The sequence below is a fragment of the Marmota monax genome, unplaced genomic scaffold, assembly GCF_021218885.2.
Source record: "Marmota monax isolate L192 unplaced genomic scaffold, Marmota_monax_Labrador192_F-V1.1 WCK01_AAM20220418_F8-fsc00146, whole genome shotgun sequence".
In the NCBI taxonomy this organism is placed as follows: Eukaryota; Metazoa; Chordata; class Mammalia; order Rodentia; family Sciuridae; genus Marmota; species Marmota monax.
Window position 1 is genome coordinate 2,458,897 of NW_026694096.1, and position 25,484 is coordinate 2,484,380.

The 25,484-nt window shown below is 33.4% G+C and overlaps 1 protein-coding gene across 3 annotated transcripts in view; it reads left to right on the top strand.

Moving 5' to 3' along the window:
* The window catches only part of Pawr (pro-apoptotic WT1 regulator), a 104,682-nt gene that overhangs the window by 48,039 nt on the left and 31,159 nt on the right, over positions 1 to 25,484 (top strand). For all 3 annotated transcript variants that reach the window (XM_046465087.2, XM_058585774.1, XM_058585773.1), the window contains one exon: positions 15,421 to 15,552. In XM_046465087.2, coding sequence (XP_046321043.1) covers positions 15,421 to 15,552 — 132 coding nt within the window. The remainder of the gene's footprint in view (positions 1 to 15,420; positions 15,553 to 25,484) is intronic.

Genomic DNA, 25,484 nt, shown 5'->3' on the forward strand with positions numbered 1-25,484 from the left:
ATTTTTTTATTCTTGCGTAGCCACAATTTCTTTCTAATGGGATATGTGTGTTTCTTGGGCAATGTACAGTTTTCTTGGAATCAGATTGGATACTCTACCCTCATTTCCTACACCACATTGATTTTTTTTTTTAATTATAGAAACTCAGTTTTGGAAAGATATGATGGCATGGAAAGGAATATAATATAATAGAATCTAATTTTGAAACAGTGTACCTCTGTACACCAAGTGTACACCAAGTGGTTTAAGCAGTGTTCCGCAAATAGATAAAGTTACTGTTTTCCCTCAGAAATTTAAACTGTCTTTTGAGGAGACTGAGTTGGGGAATTGTTAGGGCTATTATTTGGATTCTATTTGAAATCTAAGGGAATTTTAAATCCTATTTTCAGTTAAGACCTCAGGTGGTCTTTTCTTTACCTTGGATTTTTAGTCTTTAAATTGGAAATCATATTGCAAACAAAATTAACACACAAAGTTTCCTATTTTGCTTGCAGTTTTTTAAAGATAATCATTAACATAAGAAACAGTTTTTTAAACGTCTTTCTGGAAAAAGACACTATGTAAATCACAGTTATTTGATAAAGGGAATTAGGAAAATAACTGAGGTATGAAGAAATGGAATTTTTTGTTACTTAGTGTCCTATTTTATATCTTGTACTTAAGTGATTCAGTGATTTGGTCAACAATAAATGTATTCTGAACACTGAAGGAAGAAGGTATGTAAATGAATGCTTCATGATTATAATTGTTAAGCATATAATTTGATCTCAACTGTGTAATAGGAAAGGCATATTATTATCATTCTTTAAAAGACTTTGAAAAGAATACTGCTCAAGAGCATTTTTCAGTAAACATCAAAATTAACTTATTTTCTGTAGACATTTTGTTTCTCCCTTTCTCATTGTAAAAGTCCATTTGTATCCTGATGAGATCAAGAACTTTGGATCTTTTAAAAACAAACTAAAACTCTGTGTTACTGGATTTGGGCAATTTAAACAAATATTAAATATCAGTTACAAAGAAGAAAAACCACATAATAAGCACATTTATACTGAAGGAATGTTTTACCTTCTAAATAACTGTTGAGTGTTAATGTTTGATTTGATACGTCTGAACCAATAAAGCAGTGTTGTTGTCTTACTATTTGCTCCATGATAAATTGCTGAATTTATAAAGAAGCATAGACTCAATATGTCAAACTGTATGTTCCTGAGGCTAATATTCAATCTACTGACATTTTATAAAATATTTTTTTCATATGGTTGACACCAACAAAACATTTGTATATTGCTTTACTTTCATTATGTAAAATTCTGGTATTCCTTGATAGATGAAAAATAGCCAGTCACTATTTATGAATATCTCTTTAGTTTATCCTGTTTTCACTATTCCTTTGTAGACTTGAACCACAGGTATAAAAAAAAAAACCCCTCTGAGCTGGCTCCTCAGTGAAGGATTTATGAATATGTAGGTTTTAGAGCCGGTATTGCATGTAAATTCTGTGTGTTGTGAAGGCTTTTTGTATAGTAGATTAATTAAAAGAAATTTTTTTTTTTTTTTTTTTTTTTTGAAACAAAGTGCTGGCTTTACAACACTTAGGGCTGGAGTTGTAACTCCATGGTAGAGCAAGTACTTAGCATGGTTGAGGCCCTGGGTTCAGTCCTCAGCATCAGCCCACTCCCTGGCAATTATAGGCCTCATAAGCTTTGAAAGGTCTTTTTACGTTATGTCTGTTTTGCCTTTTAAATAACATTTACATGTTCATTCAGGGGGAGTTGGATTATTTTATTGAGAAGATTTTCTATTTTTATGAGATATGACCATGAAGTCAAGATGCAACCAAAGTTGATGTTATACCTTAAGCTTCTCTCTATATATTCATACCTTCAAGTATTTTGATTCAGAAATAATCTGTAGTGCGCCAAACTAAAGCAGGTAAGAGTTAAGAGTGTTTTACCCTAAATTGATAAATATCTAACTTATTTTCTTCTCCTTTCCCTCTTGTTTTCCTTGATTGCCTTCCCGTTACTCCTTCTTGTATTTATTGAGCAAGTACTAAGCTGATCATTTTGTAAACTACTAGCAAGTCAGATAAACAGGTTCTTATTGTAAGTATTGTAGAAAGTGTTATGTGGAAAATTACCTGAAATCAAGATTTACCTTTTTAATGCAAAATGTGAATTGATTCTAGTGTACAAATATAGCAAGAACAAAAAGTAAAGATACTTTCTTTAGCCTTAAACAATTTTTTAAAATTCATGCAATTATTTATTTTAGTATCAATTGACTACCTGGTCTTTTTTTTCCCCTTCTGAATTGTTGATCCTACAGGTATTACTGTTACCTCAACAGTGACTTGTTATCATAAATACAAAATTTTATGTTCTAGGACTGGGTTCAAATAAAATCAGTTGTTACGGACTGTTTTGACTAGATTTGGAAATAATGCCATTAAAGAGGTAACTAAGGTTAGATGAGTTATAAGAGTGGAACCCTAATCCAGTATGACTGGTGTCCATATAGAAAGAGACAGAGTTGGGGGAAAAACACACACACACACACACGCGCACACGTGTGCACGCCAGATGCATGCATGCAAAGAAAAGTTCATGTGAGACTGCTACAAGAAAGTGACCATCTGTAAGCCAAGGAGAGAATCCTCAGGAGGAATCACACCTAATGGCCATTAGAACTATGAGAAATAAATTTCTGTCATTTAACTCTCATAATCTGTGATTATTTCTTTATGGTAGCAGTGACAGATTGTTGCATATATTCCAATGTAGGGATGTGTTTGATAAGCAAATTTTGCTTATTGTCTTAAATTCTCTTAGCCACAATTTAAACCCCAATCCTAAGCTGTTTTTAAATTCTTGATTTCTTCCAAATATATAGATTCCTGGAATGATACAGCAGATATCAAAAAAAAGCTTTTCTTTCTTGTTCATGGTCACATGTATTAAATAGTTGTGTATTGAGGGGGTCCTTGATATTTGACTGTATTTTATTGACTTAGTTATACTTTTGTTCATTTTTAATATAATGGATTCTATAAAATTTATCTGCTGTATTTAGGATCTTGTTTTATATCATGATACACAGAGAACAAACTATTTAACTATCGTTAAATAGTACACATGACCTAGTGGTTAGAGTGTTGGCTTTTCAGCCAGATTATCTTGTTCAAATCATGGTTTCATCATTTATTAGCTTTGTAACTTTACGAAGGTTGCTCAGCTACTTCCAAATCTGTAAAGTACGGTTAATGATCATATCTGTCTTTTAGGGTTGTCATGAAGGTTAAAGTTTTGCTCTCAAAATCTCTTACAGCAGTGTTGAGCATAGAACTGCAAAATGATTGTTAGCTGCAGCTGTTATTGTTGTATTTAATTTAATGTGTATAGTGTTTTATCTAAAAAAAATTTAAAAAATAATTATAGAATTGCTTTTGTGTATATTCAACAAAACCTGATAAGGTTACAAATAGGTCTATTAAAATTTAAAAATTTAAAAGTTAGATGAACTCAGTGTTTTAATGATGGATGTGTTGTATGATAATTAGATAAAATCAGGATTAGTTTCTTCACTTCCTTTAGTATCTAGTCATTGCCAAAATAATAGAATATATGATTTAGTTATCCCTCTCAGACTTTCAGATGTACATATACACATACATACTCTCATCTAAGATCTCTACTTGTCCAACTTCCAGGACTGATTTCTTTGGTTTTGCATCTCTTGCTCCCACCCAGTCTTCTGCTGTGTCTTCTATATGTAAGAGATGTGTGTGTCTAGAGTATCACAGAGCTTGAGGAGACAGAATCTCTGTTGGTCTTAAACGCTGAATTGTCTACTTGAGTCACGGGCCAGAGAAAGAGAGAAGATACAGCAAATAGGGCAGAACCCTTGAGTCTTAGGTCAGGGAGATAAGAGAGAAGTGGAGGATTTAAGACTAGGAGTGTGCTGTATGTAGAAAGAACAAGCAGTCCTTCCCTTTATGAGTCGGGAACAAGCTGGGGTACTGTAAAGTTGTTCATTTGTCTAATAGTTCATAAGTACCTGTAGTGTGCCAGCATCAGTGCTAAGTGCTAGTTTACATTCAAGGCCAGTTTTAGTTAAAAAAAGAAAAACTTCAAATTTCTTTAAGAGGAACAGTGACTTAGGAGGTTGAGGCAGGAGGATCATAAGTTCAAAGCCAGCCTCAGCAGTATAGCGAGGTTTGAAGCAACTTAGCAAGACCCTGTCTCAAAATAAAAAATGAAAAGGACTGGGGATGTGGCTCAGTGGTTAAGTGCTCGGTTCAATCCCTAGTATCCCCTCTCCCTCCCAGAAAAGTATATATTAATATGAATGATGTATATGAAAAGTTTAAATTTTTTAACATGAATATATGGGTGAAGAGGATGTGCAGGGTACAAGGAGATTTAAACAAGAATGTAAAGCTTTTTGATAGGGACATATTCCCCTGTGATGAATGAATATTCCTAAGGGTGGGGGTGGAAAGAAAAGCCAAAGATGAGCCATACAGATCTTTAACCAGAAAGGTAGAATCTGCTTTGTGCTCTACATGTGGGAATCTAATGATGACTGAATTCATTCTTCTCTGGGATCCCCTTTCCTATAACCTTATGTTATTTAGTAATTTCATTTTAGCAGTATTCACCACTGGTGCTGTTTTCTTGAAAATTCTGGCTAAAGGAGACAGAAGCCATTTGATTTTGTTTCTCAAAGCATAAAAGTGAATAGATGGATTTAGAGCCCTTGGGTATGGACCTTAGAGGAGTGACAAGTGAGGGATGGTGGGTGGGGCCCTTACTCCTGTAGGAACCATAACTCACATAACTCACTGCCAATTTTGCAGCTCTGGATTATTCTCTGTATATGACTAGAACAATTGCTTACAATGTATTCCAATCTCAGTATACAGCATATTAAATATGAGGTGAATTATATTAAAAGTAGTCAGAATTTAAAGATATATGTGTTTCTTAGATCTTGAAGTAGGGAAAACCTTTTCTTAGCAAAATGACAGAAAAATCTCAAGGAAATACCAATAAAAATTGTCAGAGAAAGGGCATCAGCAAAGAAAATGAAGATACATAAAGCCAGTAAAAATGTGCCAAAAGAGCATCCTGATGACTAGAATTCAAATGAAACCATTATTTTTCAAAAAGGAAATAAGGGTAAGACAACCTTTTTCAACTGTTCTGGAGGAAAATTGGCAGCCTATTTTAAAAGCCATAAAAATTAGAGATGTACACAAAAATTTGTGTGGAAGCCTATTTGGATTTTGTGTCCCACAACAAAGATAAAATTAAACAAATTATGCTGAATTTACAATTTGTGCTGTGCCACTACTAAAGTTTTTGTTGTAAATGATGAGGTGATATATAAGTACATCTCAAAATGTGATGTCCACAATTTTCTGAGTTAAGAAATGCTTCTAGGAGAAAGATTTGTACCACAACAAAATAGCTAAAGATTAAGAATGATTTTTAGTTTTTCTTATATTCAGTTTTAAAAGTGATTTTATAAGGTACATAATTAATTTTGTAACTAGGAAAAAATGTCATTTTTCTTTAAAACTACTTTATTACAGTTTATTTAAATTTGTTGGAACAGATGACAGATCTGCCTTTGTAATCATGAATATTGCTGTTTAGAGAACTGGATACTGTTGAGCCCTGAGATGTGATGAGATACAATAATAGTATGAATGGGTACCAGCCATTGCTGAATTATATCTGATAGCATTAGAAGGCATTTCAGCCATGGGTGCTTTAAAAATTGGAGAAGAATGGAATTTTGTCTGTTTTTATTTCTTGTTTTTGGAGGGTTACAATTTCAGATTGTTTGGAAATGAGATTTCTTTTTTTCTAGAATACTCTTATTTTAAATCCATACAATCAAATGTTCCAAGACATGTTAGCAAGTTGTTATAAAGAATAGATAATTTGGTGTTATCAATCAAATTGGTTGCAAATTTACAAAGTAAATCTGGGTGTTTGGTCATTACCCTTGAAAATTCATATATTTTAATTTGTTCTGCTTAATAGCCAAATTTTCTAATTCAAGAGTGTGTGTAGCCATTTTGTAATAAGGAACACAGATATGCAGTAGCTTTTTTTCAGCTACCTAATTAGGATTGATCATTTGTTTATATTTCCCAGTTCTTTTCACAAAGAAATTATTTATTTGAACTTATTTTAGTTTTCTTTTCGTTGAGAAGATTTTTTTTTCATCATTTCAAAATAAAATTTGTCTTAGAAAACAGGGATGGAAGGTAAGGAAAAACTAGGTCAAAGTTGAGTGATGACAGAGTGCTATATGCAAAATAAATGGAGGATGAAAAGGGTATTACCAGAGGAGGAGGCAGATAAATCAGCAGCAATACTGATAGGATTGACATGGTATTGCTGAAGAAAGAAGTGGAATTCATTCTAACTCCCCTACTTTCATGTCTATGGTAACTTTAATTTTGGAAAGCAGAGCTATTTAATCCACTTTCATGGTTTGTATAATCCCAAATATAGACTCCCCCACTCCATGGAACTGTAACTTTTTTTTGTTTTTAATTTCTGAAAAAGCTTTGCAAAGATTGTTTACTTAATTGTCTCTTCCATGCCATTGACAGTCATCCTGCTTTTAGAACACAGTTGTGTGACTTATTATACATAAATACAATGAATTTACTTCATTATTTGGAATTTTCATTTCACTTTAGTTTTATTGTAGTTCTGTTCCTCATTCTGATTCACTTAAAAAAAAAAAAGCGCTATTTTCTGTAGTTCCCAGAGCTTTGTAGGAAAGCATATTTGATGTTTATTGAAAACCTAAAACACCTAAGGGATCTTATGTGGATTCTTTATGTTAAGGTCGGATTTGTATATGTTACTTAGATTGAGACATTTATTTAGAAAAGAATGAGATTAATTTTTTAAAGATTATTTTTAACATTTTGAAAATTAAAGAAGCATTATGGAAGATCAGTATCATTTAAATAATTTTTATGAACTCTTGTTTTTATTGTCTATTTGGAGATGAATGAATCATTGAATTCATTTTTAAGACTCATCATTTATGAAGGAAACAAGTGTGAAAAGAAAAAGGAATGTGAAGCCATATCCAGCTGAATTCTTTGAAGAACTAGATAGTGTGCCAAAGAATTTTTTTAAATAAATGTTTTTTAGTTGTAGTTGGACACAATACCTTTATTTTAGTTATTTTTATGTGGTGCTAAGGATTGAACTCAGAGCCTCACATGTGCCAGGCGAGCACTGTATCTCTGAGCCACAACCCCAGCCCCAGTATGCCAAACAATTTAAGCTGTCAAAATAATCAGTTAAAGGTCCTCTGGAATATACTATTTAATATACATTAGAAGTATCTTAAAATGTGTTACGACAAATTGTGTTTAAAATAGGTAAGTGTTCAGGGCTGGGGTTGTGACTCAGCCGTAGAGTGTTCACCTCGCAAGTGCGAGGCCCTGGGTTTGTTTGATCCTCAGTACCACATAAAAATAAATTAAAAAATAAAATGTATATAAAAAATACTCATTAAAAAATAAAATAACTAAGTGGTATGTTGATTGCTTTTTCTGAACCCCTGAATTTGTGCAATTGTTCTATAAAATTTCTAAGAAAAAATTACCATGAAAGAGTTCATTTAAGTTGTTTCAGTCTATGAACTTGTCAGATTTCTTGATACATTAAAAACCTTGGAAGTGTAATAATAGAAATCTTAGTAGTAGGAAACTATTACCCTTAAGACCACCAAGTCAAGTTTATTTCAGTGCTTAACACTCACACACTCTCTCTCCCCCCCAACCCCCTCTCTTGCTCGCTCGCGCGCGCTCTCTCTCTCTCTCTCTCTCTTTCTCAAGAAGTTACTGTGATTTCTTTGTATTTTAGACTTCAAGTTTCACTTTCTCCCTAGCCTCAGAGCCTTTTTGTAATCTGATCCAGTCATTCTACCACACAGTCCCCTCTTTAGCAAACATTTCTTGAAAAAAAGTTTACATATATATATATTTCATGTTCTATAATAGGAGCATGAAGTACTGTGGTGATGCTAAAATTGTGATTGTGGAGTCTGTTGCATTAAGCAAGATCTTAGAATTATAAAAACATACTATGATGGCTTTCAAACTTTTTTTGTTTTTTTTAGATAAAAATGTGCTTCATTGGGGCTAGGATTGTGGCTCAGCAGTAGAATGCTCGCCTAGCATGTGTGAGGCCCTGGGTTTGATCCTCAGTACCACATAAAAATAGATAACTAAAATAAAGGTATGGTGTCCAACTACAACTAAAAAATAAATACTAAAAAAAAATTTTTTAAATGTGCTTTGTTAATGATGCAAATACCATGAATAGTTTTGCTTTTAGTGATGTTTTCTAAATGTCAAGCAACTTTTTAAGTAAAATTACAAACAAATGAAAATTTAATATTCCCTGGGTTTACAAGATAGCTGTCTTCCTGGAAAAATCTTGTATATTTTAAAATACTGCATTTCCCTCCTCTCCTTTGTTTTTATAGGTAAGTGGTTGACCTCAGATAATTATGAACTACTTTCTGTTTGCATGTCTATTTGCTATTACATTCTACAGTAAGATGGGATATGAGTTAGTTTTTCTTTTTCTTTTCTTCTTCTTTCTGTGTTGGGGTTTGAACCCAGGGTCTTATGCATGCTAGGCAAGCACTCTTATCACTGAGTTACACCTCTAGCCATTAGTAATTTCTTAACTATCTTTTTTTCCTCTGCAAATTTCAAGATATGTAGCATTCCAGGCTTCTGTAGTAATTACTAGCAACTCCTAGTAATTCCATATTCTACAAAATGACCTAGCATATACCCAAGGTAACCTACACAAAACGTTTTGAAAAGCAGTCACTGATATTTTCTATTCAGTTGCTTCTTTTTCTTTATAATAATTCTCTGTTGCATTGTACTACATCAGTTTGATAACTGACATTTTGCTTACTCTTGGCTGTTGGAAAATTGAGTTCAGAGTTTGGAGTTAAACTGCTTAGGTTGTAGTTCTAGCTTCACCACTCATTAGCTTCGTGTTCTTAAGCTCGTTACTTAATTTTAATCCTCAGACTCAAGACTTTTTTTTTTGATTTAGGGATTGAACTCAGAGTTACTTTGCTACTGAGCTACATTCCCAATCCGTTTTATTTTTCATTTCAAGGCAGGGTCTTACTAAGTTGGTTAGGGCCTCCCTAAATTTTAAATATCAGACCTGGTCTGATTTCAAAATCTAAATTCTGTGATTTCAAAAATCTAAATTCTTATTAACACATACTTTTCAGATGATTCTAAAGGAAGCAAAATTTAAACAAAAATAAAGTTAAGGGGTTGGGGTTGTGGCTCAGTGGAAGAGTGCTCTCTAGCACACGTGAGGCACTGGGTTCAATCCTCAGCACCACATAAAAATGAAATAAAGATATTGTACCCACCTATAACTAAAATAAATGTTTTAAAAAGTAAAGTTAAAAATGTTAATGGGAATTTCAAACATGCACAGAAATGAGAAAAGTATAATGAAGTAACCCATATACCTATCCTTAAGCTTTAACAGTGGTCAACTCATGATCAGTTTTATGTGTACTAAAACACACTACACACTCTACCTCTTGCACTATTTTTGAAACAAATTTCAAATAGCACGCTCATTCTTAAATTCTTCAGTATGTGTCTCTGAAAGACAAGAACTTTTTTAAAAACAAATGACAATATTATCACACCTGAAAAAGTTAAAAAATTCTTACTTAATCTTATCCATATTTATCTATTCATTGTTCAAACTCTAAAACCATAATTTTAAAAATAGTTTCCTTGAGCAGTTTCCGCATAGTGAGGTCAGAATATTGTTATTGGTTCACATGTCCTTTGTTTTTTTTTTTTTTTAATGTATAGGTGTCTAGTCCTTTCTTTGTTCCCTTTACATCCTCCTCTTGCCATTTATTAATGGGAGAAACTGGACCATGTATTTTTTTTTTTATAGCAGAGGTTTATTTTTGTATGACAGAGAGCTAAGAATGATTTTTACGTTTTTAAAGGGTTATTTTTGGGGCTGGGGAAGCAGATCTTATGTAGCCCAAAAGCCTTAAAGTATTTGCTCTTTGGTTTTTTATCGTTTTCTGGTCAATGTTTAGAACATGCTAAAAATCTAGATTTTCATGATTGCATCTACATGGTGTTGTCTAATATGTTCTTGTGTTCTATTGCCTATAATTATTAGGTTGATCTAAGAGACTTGACCAGATTTTTTTTTGTGTGTGTGTGTGTGTGTGTGTGTAATTTCCTACCTTATTTGTTCATCACATGCCTTTCTTAAAATATCATTCATTGGAGTCATTTACATGCAAATATTCTGCTTTAGGAGTGCATTTTGATGAATTTAGACATATGTTCAGAGATTGGTAAGGCACCATGAAAATCATGATATGAAACATTTTCATTACTTCTTCTGTCCTTTTTCAGTCATTCCCCATCAAACCCCATACTTCGCTCATAGCAACTGTTGATGTGTTTTCTATCATTAGAATTTTGCTTTTTCTATAATTTCAAACAAATGCTTGAGACTCAATTCATTTTGTTGCTGAGTAGTATTTTACTACTTGGATGTGCTACTATTTGTTTACTATTCACTATTTGATGGACTTTTGTGTTGTTTCCACTTTTTAGCCATTGTGCTAAAAGCTGGATTTTTGTGTAAGTTTGGGGTGACCTTCCTCCCTCCCTCCCTCCCTCCCTCCCTTCCTTCCTTCCTTCCTTCCTTCCTTCCTTCCTTCCTTTCATTTTGATTAAGTAATCAGAGTCTTAATTCTTAGGTTATGTGGTAGCATATTTAAGTATATAAGAAACTGCCAAACTATTTTCCTACATGGCTGTACCATTTTCAGTTCCCACCAGTTATGTGTGAGATTTTTAGGTTTTTCCAAATTTTTACCAGTACTTGATATTGTCAGGCTTTACTTTTAGTCATTTTGGTAGGTGGATAATATAACTCATTATATTTAAAATTCACATTTCCTTAAAGATTATTAGGTTGAGCCTCTTTTTATGTGTTCATTTGTCATTCTTAGATTTTCTTTGTTGAAGTATCAATTCAAATTTTTGGTCCTATTAAATTGGGTTAATTTCTTTTTATTATGTTACCAATATCATATATTTTTCTACTTATTTAGGTCTTTTTAATATTTCTCAGCAATATTTTGTAGTTTTTAATGTCAGTTTGTGGCATTTATTGTTAAATTTGGCCATAAGTATTTTAAATAATATTTCTTTAAAGTTTTAATTTTTTTGTTGCCAGTGTATAAAAATGTAATTGATTTTTGTATTTATTTTATATTTTGTCATCTTGCTCTACTTATATTCTATGAGGAAGATATTGCCATCTATAAATAATAAAATATGTGCACCTTTTATTTCTTATGCTTACCTTTTCCTACTGACTTGAACTGACAATAATAATGCTGTATAGAAGTGGTGAAAAAGAAGTGGTGTACGGAGCCAACCTGATTGCCTTTAGGGAAAAGATCTGTTTATTTTACTTTCCAGTGGGATGTTATATATGGATTTTCCTGATCAAGTTAAGACAGCTAATCAAGATGATGTATGTTTCTGTCATGCTTCTTATTAATGTATGATAATTTTATATGTATGCTTTTTCCCCTTTATTTTGTAAAGATGGCAAATTGTGCTGATACTTGAACCATGCTTTCTTGGGATAGATCCTGTTTTGGTCACGATTATACTTTCCTAATATTTTTCATTTGCTTTTCCCAAATATAAAGATTTTTTTTTTTTTTAACCAGATATATTGGTCTGTTCTTGTATATTAAGGTTTTGTTTGTTTGTTTTTGAGGAGGTAATTGGATTAATGCCATTAATGTAAAAGATTTTTTTTTTTTTAACCAGATATATTGGTCTGTTCTTGTATATTAAGGTTTTGTTTGTTTGTTTTTGAGGAGGTAATTGGATTAATGCCATCTTATAAGTTGAGAAGTATTTTATCCTTCTGGAAGAATTTTTATACAAATGGTATTTCTTTAAATGTTTGATAGAATTTACCAACCATATAGTTTAAAGTTTTCATTGTAGGAAGGCTTTTAAACAAATTTAATTTCTTTATTACGTAGAGGATCATTCAAGATTTTGCTTTTTGGTAGCTTTTCTTTTTTCTCTTTTTGGGTAGCTTTCAAGGAATCAGAGTGTTTCATAATATTCTTTTAATCTTTTGCCATCATAAAATATCATTTCTAGTGATGTTTCCACTTTCACTTGTTATAATAATTTTTTCTCTTTCCTTTTTTCTTCCTGATCAGTTTGGCTAGAGTTTTACTAATTTTATTATTTCCAGAAAACTGCTTTTGGTTTTACTTTTTACTTTATCTATTGTTTTCAGTTTCCTTCATTGTTTTTTCACTCTTATTTTTTCCTTCCCTTTACAGAATTTTGGTTTAATTTGCCCTTTTATAGGTTTTTACGATAAAATCATTGATTTGGGACTTTTCTTTTTTCTAACAAACATTTACTGATATTGAATGTGTCTATTTTTAAAAAAATTTTTATACAACTTTATTTTATTTATTTTTTACTTTTTATGTGGTGAGGATTGAACCCAATGCCTCACCATGCTAGGCAAGTACTTTACCACTGAGCTACAGCCCCAGCCCTTGAATGTGTCTGTTTTTTACCAGACATATTGGTCTGTTCTTATTTATTCAGTTTATTATTGTTTTGTTATTATTGTTTATTATTACTTTGTGTCTGTTTTTTTAACCAGATATATTGGTCTGTTCTTATTTATTCAGTTTTTATTTTTATTCACTGCTAAATGTTTAAGCACTGCTTTAGCTGAATCCAATTTTTTTTTAATATTTATTTTTTAGTTATCAGCGGACACAACATCTTTGTTTGTATGTGGTACTGAGGATCGAACCCGGGCCGCACGCATGCCAGGCAAGCGTGCTACCGCTTGAGCCACATCCCCAGCCCATGAATCTAATTTTTTTAATAGCTCATTTGAAAATATTTTCTTCTTGTGATTTCTGTGACTCAAGAGTTATTTAGAACTTTGTTTAATTTCTAAATATTTAGAGGATTTTTTAGACAGCTTTCTGTCATTGATTTCTTATTCAAATTCATTAGTGGTCAGAGAACATTCTTTGCATGATTTTACTCATTTTTACATTTGTACAGATGTTGTTTATGTTTCAGAAAATTTTCTGTCTTGGCAAACATATTGTGTGCTTTTGTCAAAAGTATATGTTCTTATTTTTGTGGTGTGTGTGTGTGTGTGTGTGTGTGTATGTGGTGTTAGAGACTGAACTCAGGGCTTTATACATATTAGGCATGTGATCTACCACTGAACCATAAGAGCCCTTATTTTTATAGAGTATTTTATAAATGTCAGTCAAGTTAGTCGACATGGTTTAAAATATTTGTATCTCTAAATATTTAGTATGTCTTGAGTTTATTTAATCTAATATAACATCACCTTTATTCATTTTAATTAAATTTATTTATTATAGTTAGGTATATATGACATCAGAATGCATTTTGATTCATTGTACACATGCAGCTCAACTTTTTTCTCTGGTTATACATGTAGCGTCGCACCGTATGTGTAGTCATACATGTACCTAGGTTAATGAGGTCCAACATCCACCTTTCAATTGAAATGGCTAGATCATGTGCATTTAATATAATTATTGAGGTTAGATTTAAATCTTTCACCTTGGTATTTGTTTTCTATTTATCCTATCTTCCTCTTTTTTTCTTGTCTTCATGTGGGTCAGGTATTTTTTTAATCATTCCATTTTCTTCAGTATTGGCTAATTACCATACCTATTTGAAAAGCTTTTTTTGGTGGTCATTCTAGAGTTTACTACATATAACTAACTCATCTCAGTCTGTTTTTGTGTACTATTATAACTTGTCATATGAAGAGTAAGAACCTTGCCACGTCTATATCTTGCCTCCTGCCTTTGTTTCTTTACCATGCTTTTTTACTTTTCTGGATGTTATAAATCTTACAAAATATTCTTATTTTTGCTTTAAACAATTTATTGTATAATAAGGGGATTGGCAAAAATTAGAAAAATACAATTTCTTGTATTTATTCATGTATTTATCATTTCGTATGCTCTTCAGAAGTTCTTTAAAGGTTCTGAATTTCCATGTAGTATCATTTTGTTCTAGTAAGGAACTTCATTTAACTTTTAAAAAATACTCAGGTGTTATTGTAAAAGTCTATTTTGCATTTATTTTTGAAATTTTGCTGTGCATAGAATTCTTAATTTTTAAAATATGTTTTAATTTGTTCTAATTACTTATACATGACAGTAGAATGCATTTTTGACACATCATATATAAATGGAGTATAACTTCTCATTTGTCTGTCTGTACATTATGTAGAGTTACACAGTTATGTAATCGTATGCACATAAGGTAGTAATTTATAATTTTTCTGCTATCATTCCTACTCCTAAACCCCCTCCCATCCTTTCCTCCCTTCTTTCTAATCCAGAATATCTCTATCCTCACCCCCACCCCATTGCAAATTAGCACCCACATATCAGAGAAAACATTTGGCCTTTGGTTCTTTGGGATTGGCTTATTTTGCTTAGCATAACATTCTCTAGCTCCATTCATTTACCTGAAAATGCCATGATTTTATTCTCTTTTAATGCTGAGTAATACTCCATTGAGTATATATACCACAGTTTCTTTATCCATTCATCTACTGAAGGGCATCTAGGTTGGTTCCACAGGCCTGGCTATTGTGAATTTTGCTGCCATGAACATTGGTGTGGCTGTGTCACTGCAGTATGCTGATTTTAAGTCCTTTGGGTATAAACCTAGGAATGAGATGATGGGGTCAAATGGTGGTTCCGTTCTATTCAAAGTTTTCTGAGGAATCTCCATACTGCTTTCCATAGTGGTTGCACCAATTTTATATTCTCATAGGCAATAGTAAACTATAAAATGGCCTTAGTTACTAAGCTATCTTTATGTATCTTATCTTCTTTACTGGATTATACATTACTTGTTTCTAATGTATCTTTTGTCACCCTCTATCCCATTTAGGATAGACACAAATTACTCGTTGAAAGATTAATAAAGAACAAGTGAACTTCATCCCTATAAGAAACCTTGTCTCTGGTGATGAGAACTTAGAGAAAAGATATGTTGCCAGGCATATGAATGTAAAGATACCAGTTTTAAGCAAAGGATTTAATTTACAAGAATTAAGTATGAGCAAAGGATTTAATTTACAAGAATTAAGTATGTATATTGCTGAAAAGAACACAGATTTCTGATGCTATCAAATACATTTTCATATACCATCAAAACATTAATAATTCTGTTATACTTGGAAATAAAATGGAAACTTTTCTTTTTTTCAGTGCTTAGATGAATACGAAGATGACGAAGCGGGGCAGAAAGAGCGGAAGCGAGAAGATGCAATTACACAGCAGAATACAATGCAGAATGAAGCTGTAAGTTTATTAGATCCAGGCACTTCCTGTCTGCCACCGGTGAGTATTTAAAAGTATCAGGAAGTCACTAGCTATTTTAACAACAATTTCAAAGTTGTTGTTAATAATTTTTTCAGTCTCATTTGGTAGCAGCAGCTTTTAAAAGTTATTTCTAGTAGATTTAACCATTGATTTCCTTATATTCAAATACTTTTTGACTTAAGCAGTGTTTAGCTTTAGTTTCTTATCAGTGAGTATTTGCCAACTGACTAGCAGGTTTAAGTAGCGTCAACTGTAAAAATAACAAAAGAAAAACAATTACCTCCTTGCTGTAAAAAAAAAAAAAGTATGAATTAGTAAATTGGATTGAGTGACCATTTCTATGCTAGGCTGCTTTTTGAGTTAGAATCACATAGCAAATAATTGAACATAATATTTTCTCCAAAGTCAAATGTTTAAACACCATAAGCACAATATAAAGATCATGAATTTCCAGGAATATCTATATTTCTATGTAATTATACTTTTAAACTAAATTTTAACTCACTTTCTAATTAGCGGCTATTTTAGACTTTTGTGGTACAGAAAATTTGATTGGCAATAGAGGTTACAGGGATGTCTCAGTAGCTGGGTGTAGTGTTGTATGTCTGTAATCCCAGAGGCTTGGGAGGCTGAGATAGGAGGATCTCGAGTTCAAAGCCAGCCTCAGCAACAGTGAGGTGCTAAGCAACTCAGTGAGATTCTGTCTCTAAATAAAATACAAAATAGGACTTAGGGCTCGGGGTGTGACTCAGTGGTTGAGTGCCCCTGAGTGCAATCCCTGGTCGTGTCCTCCCCTAGCCCCTCAAAAAGAAGGGATGTCTTAGTATGTAGAAAAATCACTATAAGTGTGTGTGTGTGTGTGTTTTGCGAGGAATCAAACCCAGGGCCTTAAACATGCTAATATGCATGTTTTTTACCGCTGAGCTATATTCCTAGCCCTAGAATCTTTTTATCTAAACTGTAATTTGGAAATATTCTTAATATAATCTGGTCTTAAATTATTTTTGTGGCATTTTGAGATCTTGAGCTTAATGTGTGTCTTTGCAGAGTTCTATCTTGACTTTTTAAATGTGCTTTATTATAACACTTTAAAAAGAATTTCAGAGGAATATACACATCTCCCCATTTTATTGATTTAAAATGATGAAATATATCAACTTATATAAGATTATGAAGGTAAATGAAGGCCCAATATTTTGAAGTGATTAGGAACCACAGAAGTGAAACTTCTTTCTCCTCTACTTTCAGAGGCAGAATGTATTGACATGCAGTTTCATGGAGTGATATAGGTTCATCTGTTTTGTATCCCCCCCAAGTTGCTGCTACTGAATTGTGATGGTAATCATCACAATTCTAGGAAAAATAGTACTATATTTTAACATGGTATAATCTATCAGCCAATTTTCTTTCAGCATTTTTGTGACTGTTCATTATCTAAAATAATTGTTCCATTTGTGTAGCATAGTTGAAATTAAATTTTAGTGAAGACTTCCTGCAAGATGAAAGCTTAATTCATTGAGTCTAAAATTGGTTTCAGTTCTTTCCCATGCTTACTTACTCTGGCATACCCAACCTCAGGCAGTGGCTTAAGAAAGTGAGCTTTCTTTTGTAGCCATAGGGCTCTATCCACTCACAGTCTAATATTATTTCCAAATATATGGACAGATTTGGAACTCTGTTAACTCAGCTGACCCGGGCTCTGAAGAGCTTTTCATTTCATTCAATTTTCCTTCTTTGCTGTAGCTTTTCTAGTCTCTTTCCAGGCCCACCCCACCGCCACTCCCTACCCCCCACCCTCTGTGCATGCTTTAAATTATTATTTGGGATTAGTTATTCATCACTCATTGGTAACCTTGGTTTCAAGTGTCTGTTTTGCCAGTTATTTGCTTAGAGTGAGAGTGAGGCTAAGATTTTCTTGTGGGCCTCCCTAGTTGCCCCATTAAAGTTGGAGTGGGAATAGGGAATACTCTGTCCATATAGTTGATTTCTCTGAGTTACTATCTATACTCACATATTCTGTGACTCATAAAGGATACACATTTGTAAACAACTCCAAACAACAACAACAGAGAGAGAGAACAAAACTACTGACGTCATTGGTTGCTTTAAAGCTTTTGGAATAGGACAGATAAAAAGACTATTCCCAGTATTGTGACTGAATCTTAGCCCTTAGGTGGAACAAATCTTTAAAAATGAACAGGATGGTAATATGAGTATGGCATGACAGTATGCTTTATGAAATTTTAGAATATTTTAAGTTTCTAATTAAAAATTTTTAAATGCAAAATGGTATTAACAGATAATGAGAATTCAGAAGTTTTATATTTTATCTATGATTTTATACATATTTAAAACTTTTTAGGGGCTGGGGATGTGGCTCAAGCGGTAGCACGCTCGCCTGGCATGCGTGCGGCCCTGGTTCGATCCTCAGCACCACATACAAATGAAGATGTTGTGTCCGCCGAAAACCAAAAAATAAATATTAAAATTCTCTCTCTCTCTCTCTCTCTCTCTCTCTCCCTCCCTCCCTCCCTCCCTCCCTCTCTCCCTCTCCCTCCCCCTCTCCCTCCCTCACTCTCTCTTAAAAAAAAAAAAAGATTAAAAACTTTTTAGATGATATTAGTTTTTCAAATGAGAATTTCTGATCAAATGGCAAATTTCAATGATCAATGAAATTTGGAAAATAATAAAGCATGTGAAGAAAAGGGAAATTATTTTGGTTGATCAGTTTTCTTTTATGCTCTGTTTTTTAAAGAACAGTTTATTAAATTTGAAACTTTAAACGTAATTTATTGCCAAGCATTGTGGCACGTGCCTGTAATCCCAGCTGCTCAGGAGGCTGAGGCAAAGGATTGTAAATATGAAGCCAGCCTGAGCATATAGCACAAGACCCTCTCTCAAAAACAAACAACAACAAGAAAAATCATTTTTATTTAAACTTAATTTTTAAAAAGTGGTATATAGTTTTATGCTAGAAAACACAGAAGCATAAAAGGATATATGATAAAAATGCTTCTTCACCTACTTGGTTACCTTCTCTGGAGATAACTAATGCTTTTATATATTCTTTTAGGACTGATCTATAAACAAAAATTTTTCTATATCCATACTTATATGTCTGTATATGTATTTCTTTAAAAAAATTTTTATTAATGCCTAATAATTATATACACTTGTGATTCATTGTGACATATTTGCTCATGTACATAAAACGTAATTTTATCAATTTCACTTCCCAAGGCTTCCTCTAGCTTTCCCCTCTCCCTGACCCTCATCTTGTGCTCTGTTGGTCTCCCTTCTATTTTCATGAGATCTTTTTTTCCTCTTCTCTCTAACCTCCACCTATGAGAGAAAAAATGTCCCCTGATTTGCTGAGCTTTGCTTATTTTTCTGAACTGGATGTTCTTCAGTTTCATCCATTTTCTTGCAAATGACATAATTTCATTCTTGTTTATGGCTGAATAAAACTTCATTGTGTATATTTATGGCATTTTCTTTATCTATTCATCTACTGATAGTCACTCAGGCTGGTTCTATGACTTGATTATTGTGAATTGTGCTGCTGTAAACATGGGTGTGTATGTGTCACTATTGTACATACGGTTACTTTAATTGTTTTGGATAAATACTGAGGAGTGATATGGCTGGGCCATATGTGGTTCCATTTTTAGTTTCTTGAGAAAGCTCCATACTATTTTCTATGTGATTATACAAATTTACTTTCCTACCTACAGTATGTAAGAGTTTCTTTTTCCCCATACCCTCAATGGTATTTATTGTTGTTTGTATTCTTAATGGTTGCCATGCTAACTGGAATAAGATGGAATCTCAGTTTAATTTTTAAAAGTATTTTTTAAAAAATTTTTTAGATGTTTATGGACCTTTATTTTATTCATTTATTTATATGTGGTGCTGAGAATTGAACCCAGTGCCTCAGACATGCTAGGCAAGCACTTTACCACTGAGCCACAACCCTGGCACTCGTGTAATTTTGATTTGCATTTCCCTAATTGCTAAAGACATTGAACATTTTTTCATATATTTGTTGGCTATTTGTACTACTACTTTTGAGAAATGTCTTTTTCATTCATTTTCTCACTTATTGGTCAGGGTTTTTATTTATGTTTTTTTGAGTTTTTCATAGATTCTCAATGTTAGAAGAGTAAATGGCAAAAAATTGTTTCCATTCTGCAGGCCATCTGTTTATACTTTTGTTTCCTTTTCTGTACAGAAGTTTTTAAATTTGATTCCACCCCATTTTTTCATTCTTGGTATTATTTCCTGAGCTTTAGGAGTCCTACTGAGGAAATTTTTGCCTGCCTGTATATTGTTAGAGTGTTTCTCCTATGTTTTCTTTCAGCAATTGTAAAATTTCTAGTCTAATTTCTAGGTTTTTGATATACCTTGAGTTGACATTTATGCAGAGTGAGAGGGACATACATATGGATACCCAGTTTTCCCACCATTAGTTTAAAATGCTGTCTTTTTTCCAGCATATGTTGTTTGTGCCTTTTTCAGATATCTGTGTGGGTTTGTCTGAGTCTACATGTTCCATTGGTCTGCTTGTCTCTTTTTATGCTGGTACCAAGCTGTTTTTGTTACTATAGCTCTGTGGTATAATTTGAAATGGTATATTGTGATGCATTCAGTATTGCTCTCTTTTACTCAGAATTGCTTTGGCTATTCTGGGTCTTTTATTCTTTCATATGAATTTTGGGATTTCTTTTCCTAGTTTTCTGATAAATGTCATTGGTATTTTGATGGTAATTATAGATCACATAGCCAAAACTTGAGAGATATCTTTGTCTTCTAATGTCCTCTTCAGTGTTCTTTAATTTTCATCGGAGAGATCTTTCACCTCTTTGTTTAGATTTGTTCCTAAGTGGGCTTTTTTGTTGTTTTTTGGATTTTGTTTATTTGTTTTGTTTTTGTTGTTGTTGTTTTGAGGCCATTGTGAATAAAATTGTTTTCCTGATTTCTTTTTCAGCAGCTTTATTATTGGTGTATATAAAAGCTATTGATATTTTTATGTTGGTTTTGTGTTCTGGTACTTTGCTAATTTGTTTATCTTTTCTGCCAGGCTTCTGGTGGAGCTTTTTGCATATTCTAGATACAGGATCATATCATTTGCAGTGTTAATTTGACTTCTTCCTTTCTTATTTATATCCCCTTTATTTCCATCTCTTGCCTAATGGTTCTGGTTAAAATGTCAGGATGCTATATTGAATAGTAAGGATGAGAGTGCCCATCACTGTCTTGTTCCTAATTTTAGAGGAAATAGTTTCAGTTTTCCCCCATTCAGTATGAAATTGGCTTTGGGTTTGTCATCTAGAGCATTCATAATGTTGAGGTAAGGTCCTCCTTTTTCCCTTGTTTCTTCATGAATGGGTGCTGAATTTTGTTGAAGGCCTTTTCTGCATCTGTTAGAATGATCGTGTGATTCCTCTCCCCTTCGATCCATTTATGTGGTATATTGTGTTTACTGATTTGTGTATGTTGACTCATCCTTGCATCCCTAGAATGAAACCAACTTCATCATGGTGTATAATCTTTGCAATATGTTGTTGAATTTGATTTGTTTTATTGAGGATTTTACATCTGTTTTCATCAGGGAATATTGGTCTGTAGTTTTCATTCCTTGACATATCCTATTTGGTTTGGTATCAGGGTAATAATTTGCTTGGTAGGATTAACTTGAGAACATATCTTCCCTATTTCATAAAATCATTTGAGGACCATTGGAATGAATTCATCTTTAAGTGTCTGGTAGAATTCAGCTATGAATTCATCAAGTCCTTTGCTTTTATTGGAGGGATTTTATTACTACTTCGATCCATTGCTTATTATTGCTCTGGTTAGGTTTTCTATTTCCTTTTTGTTCAATTTTGGTAGATTGTATGTGTCTATAAATCTATCAGTTTCTTCAAAATATTCCAATTTTTTAGAATATAACTTTTCAAAATAGTCCCTGATGATCCTCTGGATTTCAGTGGTCTGTTGTGATAGCTCCTTTTTCATCTCTAATTTTATGAATTTGGGTCTTCTTTCTTTGGCTAAGGGTTTTATCAGTGTCATTTAGCTTTTCAAAGAATGAACTGTGTTTCATTGAGCCTTTGTATTTTTTTAAAAAATTCTCTTTTATTAACTTCAGCTCTGGTGACATTTATTTGTTTCCTTCTGTTGGTTTTGAAATTGGTTTGTTCTTGGTTTTCTAAAGCCTTCAAATATATCATTAGGTTGTTAATTTGGGATTTTTAAAAATTTTTTATCTTTTATATAGGTGGTCATAACTATAAACTTTCCTCTTAGAACTGCCCTTAGTGTGTTCTAGAGATTTTGGTATGTTGTCTTTCTGTTCTCATTAGATTGTAAGAATTTTAAAATTTCTTCCCTGATTTCTTCTATGATCCACTCATCATTCAAAAGTGCACTATTCAATTTCCATGTACTTACGTAGTTTCTATAGGTTTCTTGCCATTAATTTTTAATTTCATTCCATTATAATATTTAAAGATGGAAGGAAGAATTATATGGACTTTTTGTTTGTTTGTTTGTTTGCTAAGACTTGCTTTGTGGCATAAACTATGATGTATTTTGGAGAAAGTTCCATGGGCAGCTGAAAAGAAAGCATATTCAACTATTTTTGGATGCAGTATTCTGTAGATGTCAGTTTAGTCTATTTGGCCTGTATTATATTTAAGCCTGTTTTTTCTTTGCTGATTTTATGTCTGGATGACCTATTTATTGGTGAGAGAAGTATATTGAAATCACCCAGTATTATTGTACTAGGATCTATTTGAACCTTTATGTCAGTTAGTGTTTGTTTTATGTAATTAGGTGTGCCAACACTTGCGGCATCAATATTTATTGTCATTATATCTTCTTGTTGGAGTGTTTTTTTTTACCAGTATATAGTGACCTTCTTGTTTCTTTCAATTAATCTTGACTTGAAGTCAGCTTTATTAGAGTAAACATTCTTGCTTATTTTCAGGTTTCATTTGCATAGAATATCATTTTCCATCCATTTGCTTTCAGCCTGGGGATGTCTGTCTTTGTCTTAGAGATATTTATTGTAGGCATCATATAGTAGGGTCTTGTTTTTTAATTCAGTCTTCCAGTCTATGTCTTAATTGGAGAATTGAGACCATATACAGTCAGCGTTATTTTAGGAGGTATATTATTACCTCCTGCCAATTTGATTCCTTTCCAATATTTGATTTTGATTCTTATTCTCATTAGCTTATCTACTCTCCCAATGAAATTTATTGTTTCCTGGGTTCTCTTGGTTGTTTTAATCTTCTCTCTGTAGGGATTTCTATAACTATCTTTTGTAATGCTGGTCTAGAAGTCATGAATTCCTTTAGTTTATGCTTATCTTGAGTGGGTTTTATTTCTCTTTTGATTCTGAGGGATAGCTTGGATATAGCAATCTTGTTTGACAGTTATTTTCTTTCAGGGCTTTACCTACTGCTAAGCCCTCCTGGATTGTAGCTTCAGCTGAGAAACCAGAAGTTACTCTGATTGGTATGCTTCTAATTGTGGTTTGATGTTAAGGCTCTTTTAAAATTCTATCCTTGTTCTGTATATTAGGCATTTTAATTACAATGTGTTGTATAGAGGTTCTTTTCTGGTCTTGTCTATTTGAGGTTCTAAATGCTTCCAGTATCTGAATGTCCATCTCATTCTCAAAGTTTGGACATTTTTTTTTGCTCTTATTTCACTGAATATGTTACCAAACCAGTGGTTTGTATCTCTGCTCCTCCCTAGGTACCTATGAGGCTTGAGTTAGGTCTGTTATTGTTGTGTAAGAGTTTTAGAGTCTATGGCCATACCATTCTGAACATGCCCGATCTTGTCTGTACAAGAGTTCTTAGGTATTCTGATCATCGTTTCTTTCTTCCTCTTCCTTTCCTTTCTCACTTTCTCTCTCCCTCTCCTTCCTTCCCTTCCATCTGAATGTTTCATCTTTGTCTTCAACTTCTGAAATTCTGTCCACTTAATCAATTGCAGAAACCTTACTAAGTTTTTATTTGATTCATTGTGCCTTTAATTTCCAAGATTTCTGATTGGTTCTGCTTCAGAAACTCTTATCTATTGAAATACTCTTTCATATCCCATATGTTCTCCCTTAGTTCCTTTCTTAGATCTTTTTAACTCACTGATCATTTTAGCAGTCAGCTTTTGAAATTCGGGGCATTTGTCTACGTTAATGTTTGTGGATTTTGTTGTTCAGTGGTTGTAAACTTTTGGAGGTATCTTGTTGGTTTGTTTTCTCAGACCCTAAGATTTGTGCATCAGCTGTCAAGGATTCCTATTCCTCGTTTGTGTGAGGGTCTTTTGGTGAGCAAGAATCTCATTATAACCCCTGGACTTGGTATATCTTAGTATCAACACATCATATCAGATCAATAAAAGTGCTAAGATCCACCACCAGCACTGCTTTGAGAGGAAGGAGTAACTGCCAGTAACACAGTGGTTTTTTTTTTTTTTTTTTTTTTGGTTCTGGGGATAGAAACCAGGAGTGTTTAACCACTGAGCCACATCCTCAGACCTTTTTAATATTTTATTTAATGAGACAGGATCTCACTAAGTTGCTTTAGGGCCTTACTAAGTTGCTGAGGCTGACAATGAACTTATGATCCTCCAGCCTCAGCCTCCTGAGCCACTGGGATTACAGGTATGTGCCACTGGGTCCAGCAACCATGGTAATTTAAGAACAAACCATATATCAGCATATTTAAAAAAAAAAAAAACTTACTGCTAATGATCTGTATAATTCTGCTAACCAATGAGAAAAGTGGGTGTGAAGTAATACAGAATAGGATGAAAAGCTAAGCATTAGTGATAATGTACCTATACTAATGTATATTGGATGAAGAGAAAAAAAAGAAAGGAAAAAAGTGTGGGGAGGGAAAAAAAAGAAAAAATAAGGAAATAAAGAAGGAAAAGAGAAGGGAGAGAATGGAGCTGAGAAGAGTGGTATCAAGAAAAATTCCAATGGAAAGACTACATAAAATTAATTGTAACTATTAAAAATGCAGTAATAATTATGAAAAGATTCATTTTTTTTCTGAGATATTTAAAATGGAGAAACTTATTTCGCACGCTGTCCTGGTTATAAAACAGATGTGAGCTCATCCATTTGTAGTTTTCATGCTTTGGGTGAGGCAGCACACAGAAGAGGCATGGGGCTCTACAGCAGCTGGGGTGTGGGGTAGCAGCTTGTTGATGCTAGTGGGTAGTGGCTGGGCATGGAGGAGAGGGTAAGTTGCTGGGGGGCTTCAGGGTGCAGGATGGTGGCCTGTGGCTGGAGTGTGGGAGTGTTGTCATGGCACAACTGTGCCAACTGTGGTGGCACAGGGGTGGCTGGCAACAGAGGCTTGCATTGCTCCCTAGGCACTGCCCTTACCAGCAAAGTGGTTGGCAGAGTCCTGCATTAGTATACAGCTTCATAGCTGTCACACACTCTGAAAGTGTGGGGTACCCTTCTCTACTTCACCCTACACCCATTGCAGATGCTTGTCAGTCCTCCAGTCTCAGCAGTTCTGCACAGGTTACTGTCTACCTGTGTCAAAGGCATTTCCTATGATATTATTAACTAGTATCTATAGGTGGGATGAAGGTGTAGAGATTTAATTGCTTCCTAATCTTAGATGTGGTCTCTGCAAAATGGCTGCCTGGCACAGTTCTCTGCCAGTGAATTGAGAAAAAATGAAGCATTTCTTGTTTACAAGGTAGCTTTGAACTCCTGTCCTAACTTAATTCAGTCTTTCTTCTCTACCACTGTTTTGAAAGTAAGCTTGCCATCTTTGCCTCTTCTTTCTCCCTTTGTTATTCCTCCCCCCAGACCTGTCCTGATAGTGCAGATGCTTATTCATGGTTAACAAATACTTCCCTGTTTTCTCTTCCAGTAACCAAATTTTTCAGGTCCCTTAAAGTCTCTAACCTTC